This window comes from Bubalus kerabau, chromosome 17, assembly GCF_029407905.1.
Source record: "Bubalus kerabau isolate K-KA32 ecotype Philippines breed swamp buffalo chromosome 17, PCC_UOA_SB_1v2, whole genome shotgun sequence".
Classification (NCBI taxonomy): Eukaryota; Metazoa; Chordata; class Mammalia; order Artiodactyla; family Bovidae; genus Bubalus; species Bubalus kerabau.
Window position 1 is genome coordinate 60,507,727 of NC_073640.1, and position 13,194 is coordinate 60,520,920.

At 49.6% G+C, this 13,194-nt stretch overlaps 2 protein-coding genes across 3 annotated transcripts in view; both read left to right on the forward strand.

Annotated features, from left to right (window-relative positions):
• Window positions 1-13,194, forward strand: part of LOC129631736 (zinc finger protein 501-like) — a 126,156-nt gene that overhangs the window by 4,214 nt on the left and 108,748 nt on the right. The window lies entirely within an intron of this gene.
• Window positions 751-5,491, forward strand: LOC129630699 (myeloid cell surface antigen CD33-like). Its single transcript, XM_055551198.1, has 7 exons — window positions 751-822; window positions 887-1,264; window positions 1,473-1,751; window positions 1,897-2,032; window positions 4,178-4,223; window positions 4,840-4,920; window positions 5,393-5,491. Exons 1-7 carry the CDS (start codon window positions 789-791, stop codon window positions 5,489-5,491), a joined length of 1,053 nt encoding a protein of 350 aa, XP_055407173.1. The 5' UTR covers window positions 751-788.

The window sequence follows — 13,194 nt, forward strand, 5'->3', positions numbered from 1 at the left end:
TTTTTCTTTAAAAAATTCCATGTCATAATTCCAGAAAACCCCCAGAATGCTGCCAGGACACTAATTCTAGAAAACCCCAGAATGCTGCCAGGACACATGGCAGTCTCACCAGTGAAGAAGCTCTAGACCTGGCAGTGCTGTGTGTTGGGGGAGAAAGTGAGGGCCCCGGGCAGGGGGCATCAATCCCGCCGGGACCAGGTGAGTCGTATCCCTTCTGGTCTCCAGGTTACCACCCAGAGACGCTCACCGATGGGGGGGATGCCTGAATGGGTGGCTGGCTGCTGCCTTCACTCCACCCAGGAGCCCCTTCTTGTCTTCTGCTCCAGACACTCCCACAGACCGTAAAGAGCCCTGCATCTCGCAGGAATGACCACCCGAGGGTCTCCGTGAGGCTGTGACTCTCCAGGTCAAGAGTGGAGTTGAGCAGCACCCTGGTGTAGACAGTGGAGCTCGGATGGGAGAACCTTAGGAGGCCGCCTGAGTCCCAGCCCTCGGTGTCCTCAGAGGTCCGAGCTCTGGTGCTGGAGGGACGAGCCCCAGATGGGGGTCAGGATGGGGGTCCCCTGCTTGTCTGCTCCTCTCTGGGCAGGTCTCCGGGTTCTCTGGGCCCAGGGGTGTCCTGTCTGCTGTGTGTGGAGGGGGAGGAGCTCCGGCTCTGAAGTTCCTCTTCTGTGAACAGAGTTTCTTGCTCCTCCCCAGCTTCCCTTGGGTCTCCCCGCAGCCCTACCTCCCTCTCCCTTCCCTTCTCTTTTCACACACAGGACGGCCAGACACCCTCCGGCTCAGACATGCTGCCGCTGCTGCTGCCACTGCTGTGGGCAGGTGAGTGGACCGCGGGGCGGGGGTCGGCGGGGCTGGGGCTCGGCTGATCCTCGGTTCCCTGCAGGGTCCCTGGCTCAGGATCCGAGCTACAGGCTGAAAGCACCGCGGTCCGTGTTGGTGCAGGAGGGCCTGTGTGTCCGCGTGCCCTGCTCCTTCTCCTATGCCCAGAAAGATTGGAAAGACTCTGACCCAGCTCACGGCTACTGGTTCCGGGAAGGGGCCGAAATATCCGTGGATGCCCCCGTGGCCACAAACAAATTAGATCGTGAAGTTCAGAAGGAGACCCAGGGCCGATTCCACCTCCTCGGGGATCCCAGGGACAACTGCTCCCTGGAGATCAGAGACGCCAGGAAGAGTGACAGAGGTTCCTACTTTTTTCGTGTGGAAAGAGGAAGGATGAAATGGAGTTACATGTCTGAACAGCTCTTCTTGAATGTGACAGGTAAGCAGTGGATCTAGGAGAGGCCACAGTGGGGGTCATGGGGGTCCCAGGTCAGGGCTGGGGTGGGGGCCCCTCCTGGGAGGCGCTGAGGGTAAAGCAGGTGGGGGCTCAGAGGGAGGGGCTGGACCGAAGCCTGAAGCTTCTCTGGAGGGGGGGGCACACCTCAAAGCCTCCTCCCGATCCCCCGTCTCCCCCCTGCTCTCACCAGCCCTCACCCACCAGCCCCACCTCCGCAGCCCCGGGGCCCTGGAGCCCGGCCGCCCCGGGAACCTGACCTGTTCTGTGCCCTGGGCCTGTGAGCGGGCCACGCCGCCCATCTTCTCCTGGACATCAGCTGCCCCCAGCTCCCTGGGCCCCAGGACCCCCTTCTCGTCGGTGCTCACCCTCACCCCACGGCCCCAGGACCACGGCACCAGGCTCACCTGTCAGGTGAAGCTCCCCACAAGCGGGGCGATGGTGAAGCGGACCATCCTGCTCAATGTCACCTGTGAGTGAGGGGTGAGGATGCCCGGGGAACTGAGGGTGTTTCGGGCAGGGAGGCCAGGCTGTGGATTTGTGGTGCTCTTGTCCTGGAGGCTGGGCTGGGGAGGGGGCTAGAGGGACATAAGGCCTGTCCCGCCTGGGTTCTGCAGATCTGGGGGGGGGCGGGGGGGGGGATGACTACACTTCCATCACCCTGGTCCTCCCGCTGAGGAAGGAGATCCTCTCTTCCAGTCCCGGATGCTCCACAGAGCCCAGTGACCAGAGACTTCCAAGGAAACAGCACAGGTAGGAAGGAGGGCCCCTCCTGGGCTGTCAGGAGTGAGGCTGCTTCTGGCTCAGGGCTGGGCTGGTCTCTGCTGGTCCCTGCCTCACTCTGGACCCACCCCAGTGACCAGAGCCCCCTAGTGCATGAACCCAGTGGTCCCTGCCCCTCCTCTGTCCCCATGGCCTCTGCGCCCAGCTGTCCCCTCCGGCCCCTCACTTCCCTGGGACTTGTCCACTTCCTCCTCTGCTCCCCAAGAGCAGAGCAACATCCACAGGGCAGAGCCCACCCCTCAAAGCCCCTCACCACCCACGACCTGACTCCTTCAGCTCTGCATTTTTTTTCTTCCAATAGCTTGTAACTTATGCATGTTTTGATGGATCATATATTTTGAAAGCGTTTTGTTTTCACCAAGGCCATTTATGGTGAAACCTTTTGATCTTTGCCCGTACCAGATGAAAACTGGCATCTCTATATAGCGTTGCTTATTTAAAAGCATTATTTTTATTGAGGAAAAATCAGATAAAATAAAATCAACCGTTTTAGCCAGTTTAAAATAGACAAGACAATAGTTGGCTTCGAGAACATTTGTGAAGTTGTACAAGTCTCACTACTCCCTAAATCCACCCATCTCAGATTTTCATCATCCCAGAGAGAAGCCTGGTGCCCATGAAGTAGTCACTCACCACACTGTCCTCCCCAGCCCTGGGCAACCACTGACCTGCTGTCCGTGTCTATGGATCTGCCTAAGGGGGACATTTCATACAAGTGGAGTGTTACAAGACTCTGGCCTTTTCCATGTGGCTCCTTTCACATAAAAAACCATTTTCCAGGATCATTCATTAAGCGTGTATCAGTATCAATTTCTTTTTGTCTGAATAATATCTCATTGCATGGATGGACCAGCTTCTGTTTGTTTAGCAATGGTTGGACCTCTGCGTTGTTTCTACTCTGGGGCTATTACAATGCTGCTATGAATGTTGCTATACTTTTTTGGGTTTTGATCATTGACTGCAGTTTTCTCAGGCATATACCTTGGAGTGAGATTTCTGGGTCAAATGGTAGATTCTACATTTAAATTTCTGAGGAAATGTCAGCTGTTTTCCACACTGACAGGACCATTTTACGTTCCCACCATCAATATATGTGGGTTCCAATTTCTCCAGATCCTTGTTGATGTTGTTATTTTCCTTTAAAACTGCAAAAGAAATTTGGGTGTGAAGAAATATCTCATCATGATTTCTATTATGTTTATGGAGTGAGTAATGATGTCATTCCTTTTTTAAAATGAAATTATTGGTCATTTGGAGAAATCTTTTTATCCATTGTTCCCTTTTTTAAATTGCAATGTTTGTCTTTTTGTGGTTGAATTGTAAGTTTTCTTAATATAGGCTGAATACTACATACATATCAGATCTATGATGTGCAGATGTTTTCTCCCATTAAATGGGTTGGCTTTTCACTTTCTCAGTAGTGTCAACTGATAAGCAGAATTTTTCGTTTTCACGAAGTCCAACTCATGCATTTTCCACGCTCCACGCCCCCCTCCCCCCCATTCAACTGCTGGAAGGTAAGGGCATGGGGATGGGGTGAGGTGCGGGCACATGGGGTCTGGCATCCAGTGAGTCAAGAAGGCCTGGAGTCCTCGTGGGAGAGGAAGGACCCAAGATGAGGTCAAGCTGGTGAATTTGTCCTCATCCCACCTTCCTGCAGGGCAGTCAGGGCGCGTGGCAAGGTGGTGCTGAAATCACTAAGTGGCCTCTTGCGGGGGGGCTCCAGTGAGCTCTGGTTCTTTATGACTCGGCACAGAAAGGATTCATCAAGAGGCAAAGTCACAGATAAGAAGTGATTTATTAGAACAGGATGCTGAGGAGTCTTACAAGCCGATTTTCCATAGGGTGCCGTGCCCCTAGATCTCAGTGGTTTACAGTCTCATAAAGAAAGGAAAGGTGGAAACAGGGAAAAGATCACCTCCTTCTTCATTCTTGAGTAGACGTCACATTTCCTCACTAGCTCCCCTTCCACATTATGCTGGGGAGTCTGCTTGTCCCCACATGGTCCAGCTGGGGCTGCCGTGGCATCATGGAAAAGTCATGTCTCAGTACACTGAGGGTCTTTCACTTTGAAGGGTCCTCTCTCCGTAAATTATTATTTTTTTATGTGTGCAGACAGAACGTCCTAGGGCTCATTAACTCACCGGGCTCACCGGGCAGGGTGTGGGGTCTCATGCCGCGGTCATTGTACCGTTTGGGGCCACGTCTCATGCTGCAGCTGCATGGTTTTGTTGCTAAGAAAGACTGCTCTCTTGAGTGACCATTAACTTGCAGGGTCTCTCATACCTTTTTCTTTACCTACGATCCCCTCGTGGGCTTAACGATTTAATCACCTACTTTGTTCGTTTACTCTGTCCCTGCCAGTCCTGGTGGCCATCTGGGAAGCGGCTGTCAAGATCACACTCCTCTTCCTCTGCCTTCTGGCCCTCCTGTGAGCACTGCCCAGGGAGAGGGGAGGGGTGGGCAGGGCAGGGTGCAGGGGGCTGCAGCCTTGAACCAGCACCACCGGGGGTGGGGCAGGGCCAGCAGGGGGCTGATGGGAAGGGGGGTGTGTGGAGTTGGCAGTGCTTAGGGTTCCCCTGGGGAATGGGCTGTCCTCTGTCTGGCGTCAAGGTTGGAGGTACCTGCTGTGCTCTGGAAGGTCTGTGGGGTCAAATGACGTCTTCCACCTGTCACCCCTCCTGCCCCTGAACAAGGAATGGGGGATGGGTGAGTCTGCAGCCCAGTTGCACCCTGTTCTGGCCAGAGTGAAACAACCTGGTCTCTTCTTCTCTCAGCGTGAGGTCCTGCAGGAGGAAGACAGCCAGACCAGCAGGGGGCGCCTCAGATGCAACCGCCATCCCAGGTTAACCCTTCAGGTGAGCGATGCAGGCATCTTACTGCCCAAGATCACACTGCACACCTCCCCCAGGATGGCCTTTGGGATTGCCTGGCTCAGCGTGGCCAAAGAAGAGCTGCCATCTTCCTCCCCAAACTCACTTCTCTGCTTGGCTCCCTGTCCCACTGATGACAAGGCAGCCTCTAAGGCCAGATGTTGGGGAGGGGGCAGGCTTTCCCCCCTTTCATCACCCCCTTCTCTCCTCTGGGATCCAACAAATCACTAAATGCTGTCCATTCTTCCTCCTAAGCACAGCTCATCTTGAAGTCCGTTTCCTCCCCGTCCTAACCCTGGTCCTTCCAGCAGCCTCATCTCTTCCTTGAGTCACTGAACTGATGCATCTCCTGCTTCTTCTCGTTGGGAGACACAGCCCTCCGGTCAGAGGACTCACCAGAGACAGTTCCCGTCCACTTCCTGCACATTCGGAGCAGCTCTCTTTCCTCCCCACGCAGGGGACGGTGGGGCCCACACTGCAGGCTGGATTCAAAGCCCTGGTGGGCTCTCCCCTGCTGACTCTCCACCCAGATTACCCCTCTGTCTGCATCTCCTAACATCTCCACACCCAGCCTGGTCAGAATCTGTGACTCTGAGACTGTATGTGCAGTTCCTTCTCCTGAAACGCCCTTTCCTCCCCATCCCTGCCTCTCTGAATTATGAGCAACCTTCAGGCTCAGTCTTCAACATCACTGTGTGTGTGTATGAGTGCAGTTCATTGTCTGGTTTTGGTTGGAAGAGCGACATACGTTTAATTATAGATTATTCATAAAGTATTACTGCATATCTACTCTAAGCCATCTAGTTGTAGGTGCCCAGCGGGCATCAGTGAATACAACATCAAATTCTGAAAGTCCCAAAAGTCACTGGGACTTTCCTGGTGGTTCAGTGGCTAAGACTGCCCTCCCAGTGCAGGTGAGCTGGGTTCGATCCTGGATCAGGGAACTAGATCCCACATGCTGAAACTAAGAGTCCACATGCTGCAACCAGAGATCCTGCATGGGGCAACTAAGACAACTAGATAAAAACAAGTAAATAAATATCAGATCAGATCAGTCCCTCAGTCATGTCCGACTCTTTGCGACCCCATGAATCGCAGCACGCCAGGCCTCCCTGTCTATCACCAACTCTCAGAGTTCACTCAGACTCATGTCCATTGAGTCAGTGATGCCATTCTGCCATCTCATCCTCTGTCACCCCCTTCTTCTCTTGCCCCCAATCGCTCCCAGCATCAGAGTCTTTTCTATTGAATCAACTCTTCGCATGAGGTGGCCAAAATACTGGAGTTTCAGCATCAACATCAGTCTTTCCAAAGAAATCACAGGGCTCATCTCCTTTAGAATGGACTGGTTGGATCTCCTTGCAGTCCAAGGGACTCTCAAGAGTCTTCTCCAACACCACAGTTTGAAAGCATCAATTCTTCAGCACTCAGCCTTCTTCACAGTCCAACTCTCACATCCATACATGACCACAGGAAAAACCATAGCCTTGACTAGAGGAACCTTTGTTGGCAAAGTAATGTCTCTGCTTTTGAATATGCTATCTAGGTTGGTCATAACTTTCCTTCCAAAGAGCAAACGTCTTTTAATTTCATGGCTGCAATCACCATCTGCAGTGATTTTGGAGCCCCCCCAAATAAAGTCTGACACTGTTTCCACTGTTTCCCCATCTATTTCCCATGAAGTGATGGGACCGGATGCCATGATCTTTGTTTTCTGAATGTTGAGCTTTAAGCCAACTTTTTCACTCTCCACTTTCATCTTCATCAAGAGGCTTTTTAGTTCCTCTTCGCTTTCTGCCATAAAGGATGGTGTCATCTGCATATCTGAGGTTATTGAGATTTCTCCTGGCAATCTTGATTCCAGCTTGTGTTTCTTCCAGTCCAGCATTTCTCATGATGTACTCTGCATATAAGTTAAAGAAACAGGGTGACAATATACAGCCTTGATGTACTCCTTTTCCTATTTGGAACCAGTCTGTTGTTCCACGTCCAGTTCTAACTGTTGCTTCCTGACCTGCATACAAATTTCTCAGGAGGCAGACCAGGTGGTCTGGTATTCCCATCTCTTGAAGAATTTTCCACAGTTTATTGTGATCCACACAGTCAAAGGCTTTGGCATAGTCAATAAAGCAGAAATAGATGTTTTTCTGGAACTCTCTTGCTTTTTCCATGATCCAGCGGATGTTGGCAATTTTATCTCTGGTTCCTCTGCCTTTTCTAAATCCACCTTGGACATCAGGAAGTTCACGGTTCACATATAGCTGAAGCCTGGCTTGGAGAATTTTGAGCATTACTTTACTAGTGTGTGAGATGAGTGCAATTGTGCGGTAGTTTGAGCATTCTTTGGCATTGCCTTTCTTTGGGGTTGGAATGAAAACGGACCTTTTCCAGTCCTGTGGCCACTGCTGAGTTTTCCAAATTTGCTGGCATATTGAGTGCAGCACTTTCACAGCATCATCTTTCAGGATTTGGAATAGCTCAACTGGAATTCTATCACCTCCACTAGCTTTGTTCGTAGTGATGCTTCCTAAGGCCCACTTGACTTCACATTCCAGGATGTCTGGCTCTAGGTCAGTGATCACACCATCGTGATTATCTGGGTTGTGAAGATCTTTTTTGTACAGTTCTTCTGTGTATTCTTGCCATCTCTTCTTAATATCTTCTGCTTCTGTTAGGTCCATACCATTTCTGTCCTATCGAGCCCATCTTTGCATGAAATGTTCCTTTGGTAGCTCTGATTTTTTGAAGAGATCTCTGGTCTTTCCCATTCTGTTGTTTTCCTCTATTTCTTTGCATTGATTGCTGAAGAAGGCTTTCTTACCTCTTCTTGCTATTCTTTGGAACTCTGCATTCAGATGTTTATATCTTTCCTTTTCTCCTTTGCTTTTCACTTGTCTTCTTTTCACAGCTATTTGTAAAGCCTCCCCAGACAGCCGTATATAAAAAATATATATAATAGCCATATATATAAATAAATATATAGACTTTTAAAACTGTCATCAAGCATAAGGCACAGACTTGTGGTTGCCTACGGGAAGGCATGGTGGGGGAGGGATGGACTGGGATTTTGTGGTTAGCAGATGCAAACTGTGATATGTAGAATGGATAAACAGAAAGACCCTCATTCTACTGCGTAGCACAGGGAATTATATTCAACATCCTGTGATAAACTATTATGGAAAAGAATATGAAAAATAATATATATGTATGTATAACTGTTAGGTAGTTAGAATAGGAGAAAGCAGTCCAGAATGGCGGTGACTAAAAGACAGGGAAGGGAAAAGCCCGTGGAAATAGAACAAAGGAAGGTCTGAGGCCCAGAGTGAGGATCTCAGGTAGAACAAACAGCACTCTTGGCTAGCCCAATTTACATAAGGCAGGCCCAGGGGGAGCCAAAAACACATAAAAAGAAGAGCCAAAGGGCCTGGGGGGCGGGGTTCTCTTCTGCACACACGCATGTGTGCCCGCGCTCTCTCTCTCTCTCACTCTCTCTTCTCTTTGCGTCTTTTGGGTTGGAATGCCCTCATGCCTTGAGGATGTATTTTCCTTTATTTTCTAAATAAAGCTGAGCTGTAACACGGAGCTGTAACACGGAGCTGTAACACTGATCTGTCCGAGAGCTAAGACACAGTCTGTCTGAGGGCTTTAACGTCCTTCGCTTCAAATTTTTGTGGTGACAAGACAGAACCGAGGAAATTACACACTCCCCTGACATAACTGAATCACTTTGCTGGACAGCAGAAATTAACACAACATTTTGTAAATTGCAAATCAACTATGGTGTGGCGTGGCATGCATGGTCCATCGTCTCCAACTCTTTTGTGACCCCATGGACTGTAGCCTGCCAGCCTCCTCTGTCCATGGGATTTCCCAAGCAAGAATACTGGAGTGAGTTGCCAGGGCCTCCTCCAGCGGATCTTCCTGACACAGGGGTCAAACACGTCAATAAAAAAGTTTCTTTTTTACAGCTCTATCATGAAGAAGCTGTCCTTCTGGAAACAAAGATACAAACAAAAGGAAATAAGGACAAAACTGAGAGTGTTTGATGGTAATATGTGTTTAGAGAAGCATCACCCAGGGAAAGACCACATGACATTTAGGGGGACAATTTTGTATATTCGAGAGGTGAGGATTGAGCCAAGACTTGATGGTAAGAAAGCAGGTTCTGTGTTCACCTGAGAGAGTTATCCCAAGACAGTGGGTGTGAGGGAGGGGAGAAGGAGTGTTAAAGCTCTAATGCAGCTGTGTTGTGCTGCGGAAGCAGCCAGAGGCTGGTGTGTGACAGCATAGGGAAGAAGGGACGTGGGGAGAAGCTGGGGGGATGCTACAGACCCCGAGGCGGTACAGATTTCGGGAGGGCTTCAGGCCAATCAGTATCCAGAAGTCTTTGAGGAGAGCAGTCATATGACTGAACTTTCACTTGACAAGGATCTTCATGAAAATGCAAATGAAAACCACAGTGAGGTTCAATGGCCACCGATCAAACTCACCAAAAAGTCTACAAGTGGTAAATGCTGGAGAGGGTGTGGAGAAAAGGGACCCTTCTACACTGTTGATGAGAATGTAAACCAGTGCAGCCACTATGGAGAACACAATGGAGGTTCCTTAAAAAAAAACAAAAATAGAGTCACCATATGATCCAGCAATCCCGCTCCTGGGCATTTATCCGAAGAAAGCTCTAATTCAAAAAGATACATGCAGCCCCATGTTCACAGCAACACTATTCACAATAACCAAGATGTGGAAGCAACCTAAGTGTCTATCAATAGATAAAGGGATAAAAAAGATAATGGTCTATGTATATAATGAAATATCACTCAGAAATATTACTAAAATGAAAAGAAAGAATGCCATTTGCAGCAACATGGATGGGCCCAGAGATTATCACATTAAAGTAAGTCAAAGACAAACATTACATAAATCACTTATATGTGGAATCTAAAAAATATTACAAATGAATGTATTTACAAGACAGACAGACTCACAGACATAGAAAACAAATTTATGGTTACCAAAGGGGAAAGGGGGTGGGGAGAGGGATAAATTAGGGGTTTGGGTTTAACTTAGGAGTTTGGTGTCTGACTCTGTGTGACCCTATGGATGATAGCCCTACAGGCTTCCCTGTCCATGGGATCCTCCAGGCAAGATACTGGAGTGGGTTGTCATTTCCTTCTCCAGGTGATCTTCCCGACCCAGGAGTCAAACCCAGATCTCCTGCATTGCAGACAGATTCTTTACCTACTGAGCTATGAGGGAAGCCCCTGGTACCAGAACAGGTTCCAAAGGACAGGATGTAGAGCCAGGAGAGACAGCAGCAGATCCCGGCTTCCCAAGTGCCTTGGGTTGTTCATTGCCCTCTCTGGACTGCAGCATCTCTCTGAAAGATGGGTAAATGAGCACCATCTCCCAAGACTGCCAAGCTGCAATAAGAGAAGGTCTGAGGTTCCTCTTCTGCATGCACGCACGCATGCACACACACACACTTCTGTCAGGACTTCCTCTTGCTTCACAGGGATATTGGTTCCTTGAAAGAGGGAACCTAGACATCAGACAATCCCAGAAAAGAGCTTGGCCCTTCCCATTGCCTCTACTGTGCCCACCTGATGAAAAGAATTGACTCCTTGGAAAAGACCCTGATGCTGGGAAAGACTGAGGGCAGGAGGAGAAGGGGACAAGACAAGATGAGATGGTTGGATGGCATTACCGACTCGATGGCCATGAGTTTGAGCAACCTCAAAGAGATGGTGAAGGACAGGGAAGCCTGGCGTGCTGCAGTCCATGGGGTGCAAAATCAGACAGGACTGAGTGACTAACAGTTTCACGTTCACTTTAGGAGGCTAAAGCTTTCTTTTACAAATGAGAGGCAGGGCACATGGGGTGGTCTGTCTCTGGAAAGGCCCTTAGGGTCTTGCTCAAAGTCAGCTCCACACCTGGAAGAACTGAGGACCTCTAGGGTCTGGACTAGGTCCCAGTCACTGGGTTCTCAGTCCCAGCACTGTTGACTTTGGGGCTGGATGATTTCTGTTGCAGGAGTAGGGGCTGGGGGTGGAGTATAGCATGTTAAGAAGCTTCCCTGGCCTCTGCCCACACCCATCAGATGCTAGTTTCACCCAATATCCAAATGTCCCTTGGCATGTTGGGGCAGGGGTAAGAACAGTCTGCACAACAAGGTGACCCTTCCTGGCCAGGGCAGCAGGACCCAGCCATCCAGACATCTACCACATCCCCCACCCCACATGCCTCTGAGATCTGCAGACCTCCCTGGCGCACCCATGACAGGTCAGGAGGTGCCTCCACCACGGTCCAGAGGCCTGAAGGTTCATAAGCCACATTCCTCATACCCACTGCACTGCTGGATGGATGGGCCCCAGATGGGATCAGGACAGGGGGCCCCTGCTGGTAGTTAGAATAGGAAAAAGGAGGCCAGAATGGCGGTGACTAAAAGACAAGGAAGGGAAAAGTACGTGAAAATAGAACAAAGGAAGGTCTGAGGCCCAGAGTGAGGATCTCAGGTAGAACAAACAGCACTCTTGGCTAGCCCAATTTACATAAGGCAGGCCCAGGGGGAGCAAAAACACATAAAAAGAGGAGCCAAAGGGCCTGGGGGACGGGGTTCTCTTTTGCACACGTGCATGTGTGCCCGCGTGCGCTCTCTCTCTCTCTCTTCTCTTTGGGTCTTTTGGGTCGGCATGCTCTCATGCCTTGAGGATGTATTTTCCTTTATTTTCTAAATAAAGCTGAGCTGTAACACGGAGCTGTAACATTGATCTGTCCGAGAGCTAAGACACAGTCTGTCTGAGGGCTTTAACGTCCTTCGCTTCAAATTTTTGTGGTGACGAGACAGAACCGAGGAAATTACACACTCCCCTGACATAACTGAATCACTTTGCTGGACAGCAGAAATTAACACAACATTTTGTAAATTGCAAATCAACTGTGGTGTGGTGTGGCATGCATGCTCCATTGTTTCCAACTCTTTTGTGACCCCATGGACTGTAGCCTGCCAGCCTCCTCTGTCCATGGGATTTCCCAAGCAAGAATACTGGAGTGAGTTGCCATGGCCTCCTCCAGCGGATCTTCCTGACACAGGGGTCAAACACGTCAATAAAAAGGTTTCTTTTTTACAGCTCTATCATGAAGAAGCTGTCCTTCTGGAAACAAAGATACAAACAAAAGGAAATAAGGACAAAACTGAGAGTGTTTGATGGTAATATATGTTTAGAGAAGCATCACCCAGGGAAAGACCACATGACATTTAGGGGGACAATTTTGTATATTCGAGAGGTGAGGATTGAGCCAAGACTTGATGATGGTAAGAAAGCAGGTTCTGTGTTCACCTGAGAGAGTTATCCCAAGACAGTGGGTGTGAGGGAGGGGAGAAGGAGCATTAAAGCTCTAATGCAGCTGTGTTGTGCTGCGGAAGCAGCCAGAGGCTGGTGTGTGACAGCATAGGGAAGAAGGGACGTGGGGAGAAGCTGGGGGGATGCTACAGACCCCGAGGCGAACAGACTTTGGGAGGGCTTCAGGCCAAGGGAGTATCCAGAAGTCTTTGAGGAGAGCAGTCATATGATTGAACTTTCATTTGACAAGGATCTTCATGAAAAAGCAAATGAAAACCACAACGAGGTATCAATGGCCACCGTCAAACTCACCAAAAAGTCTACAAGTGGTAAATGCTGGAGAGGGTGTGGAGAAAAGGGACCCTTCTACACTGTTGATGAGAATGTAAACCAGTGCAGCCACTATGGAGAACACAGTGGAGGTTCCTTAAAAAAAACAAAAATAGAGTCACCATATGATCCGGCAATCCCACTCCTGGGCATTTATCCAAAGAAAGCTCTAATTCAAAAAGATACATGCAGCCCCATGTTCATAGCAACACTATTCACAATAGCCAAGATGTGGAAGCAACCTAAGCGTCTATCAATAGATCAGTTCAGTTCAATTGCTCAGTTGTGTCCAACTCTTTGCAACCCCATGAATTGTAGCACGCCAGGTCTGTGTCCATCACCAACCCCCAGAGTTCACTCAAACTCATGTCCATCGAGTTGGTGATGCCATCCAGCCATCTCATCCCCTGTCGTCCCCTTCTCCTCTTGCCCCCAATCCCTCCCAGCATCAGAGTCTTTTCCAATGAGTCAACTCGTCGCATGAGGTGGCCAAAATATTGGAGTTTCAGCTTCAGCATCAGTCCCTCCATTGAACACCCAGGACTGATCTCCTTTAGGATGGACTGATTGGATCTCCTTGCAGTCCAAG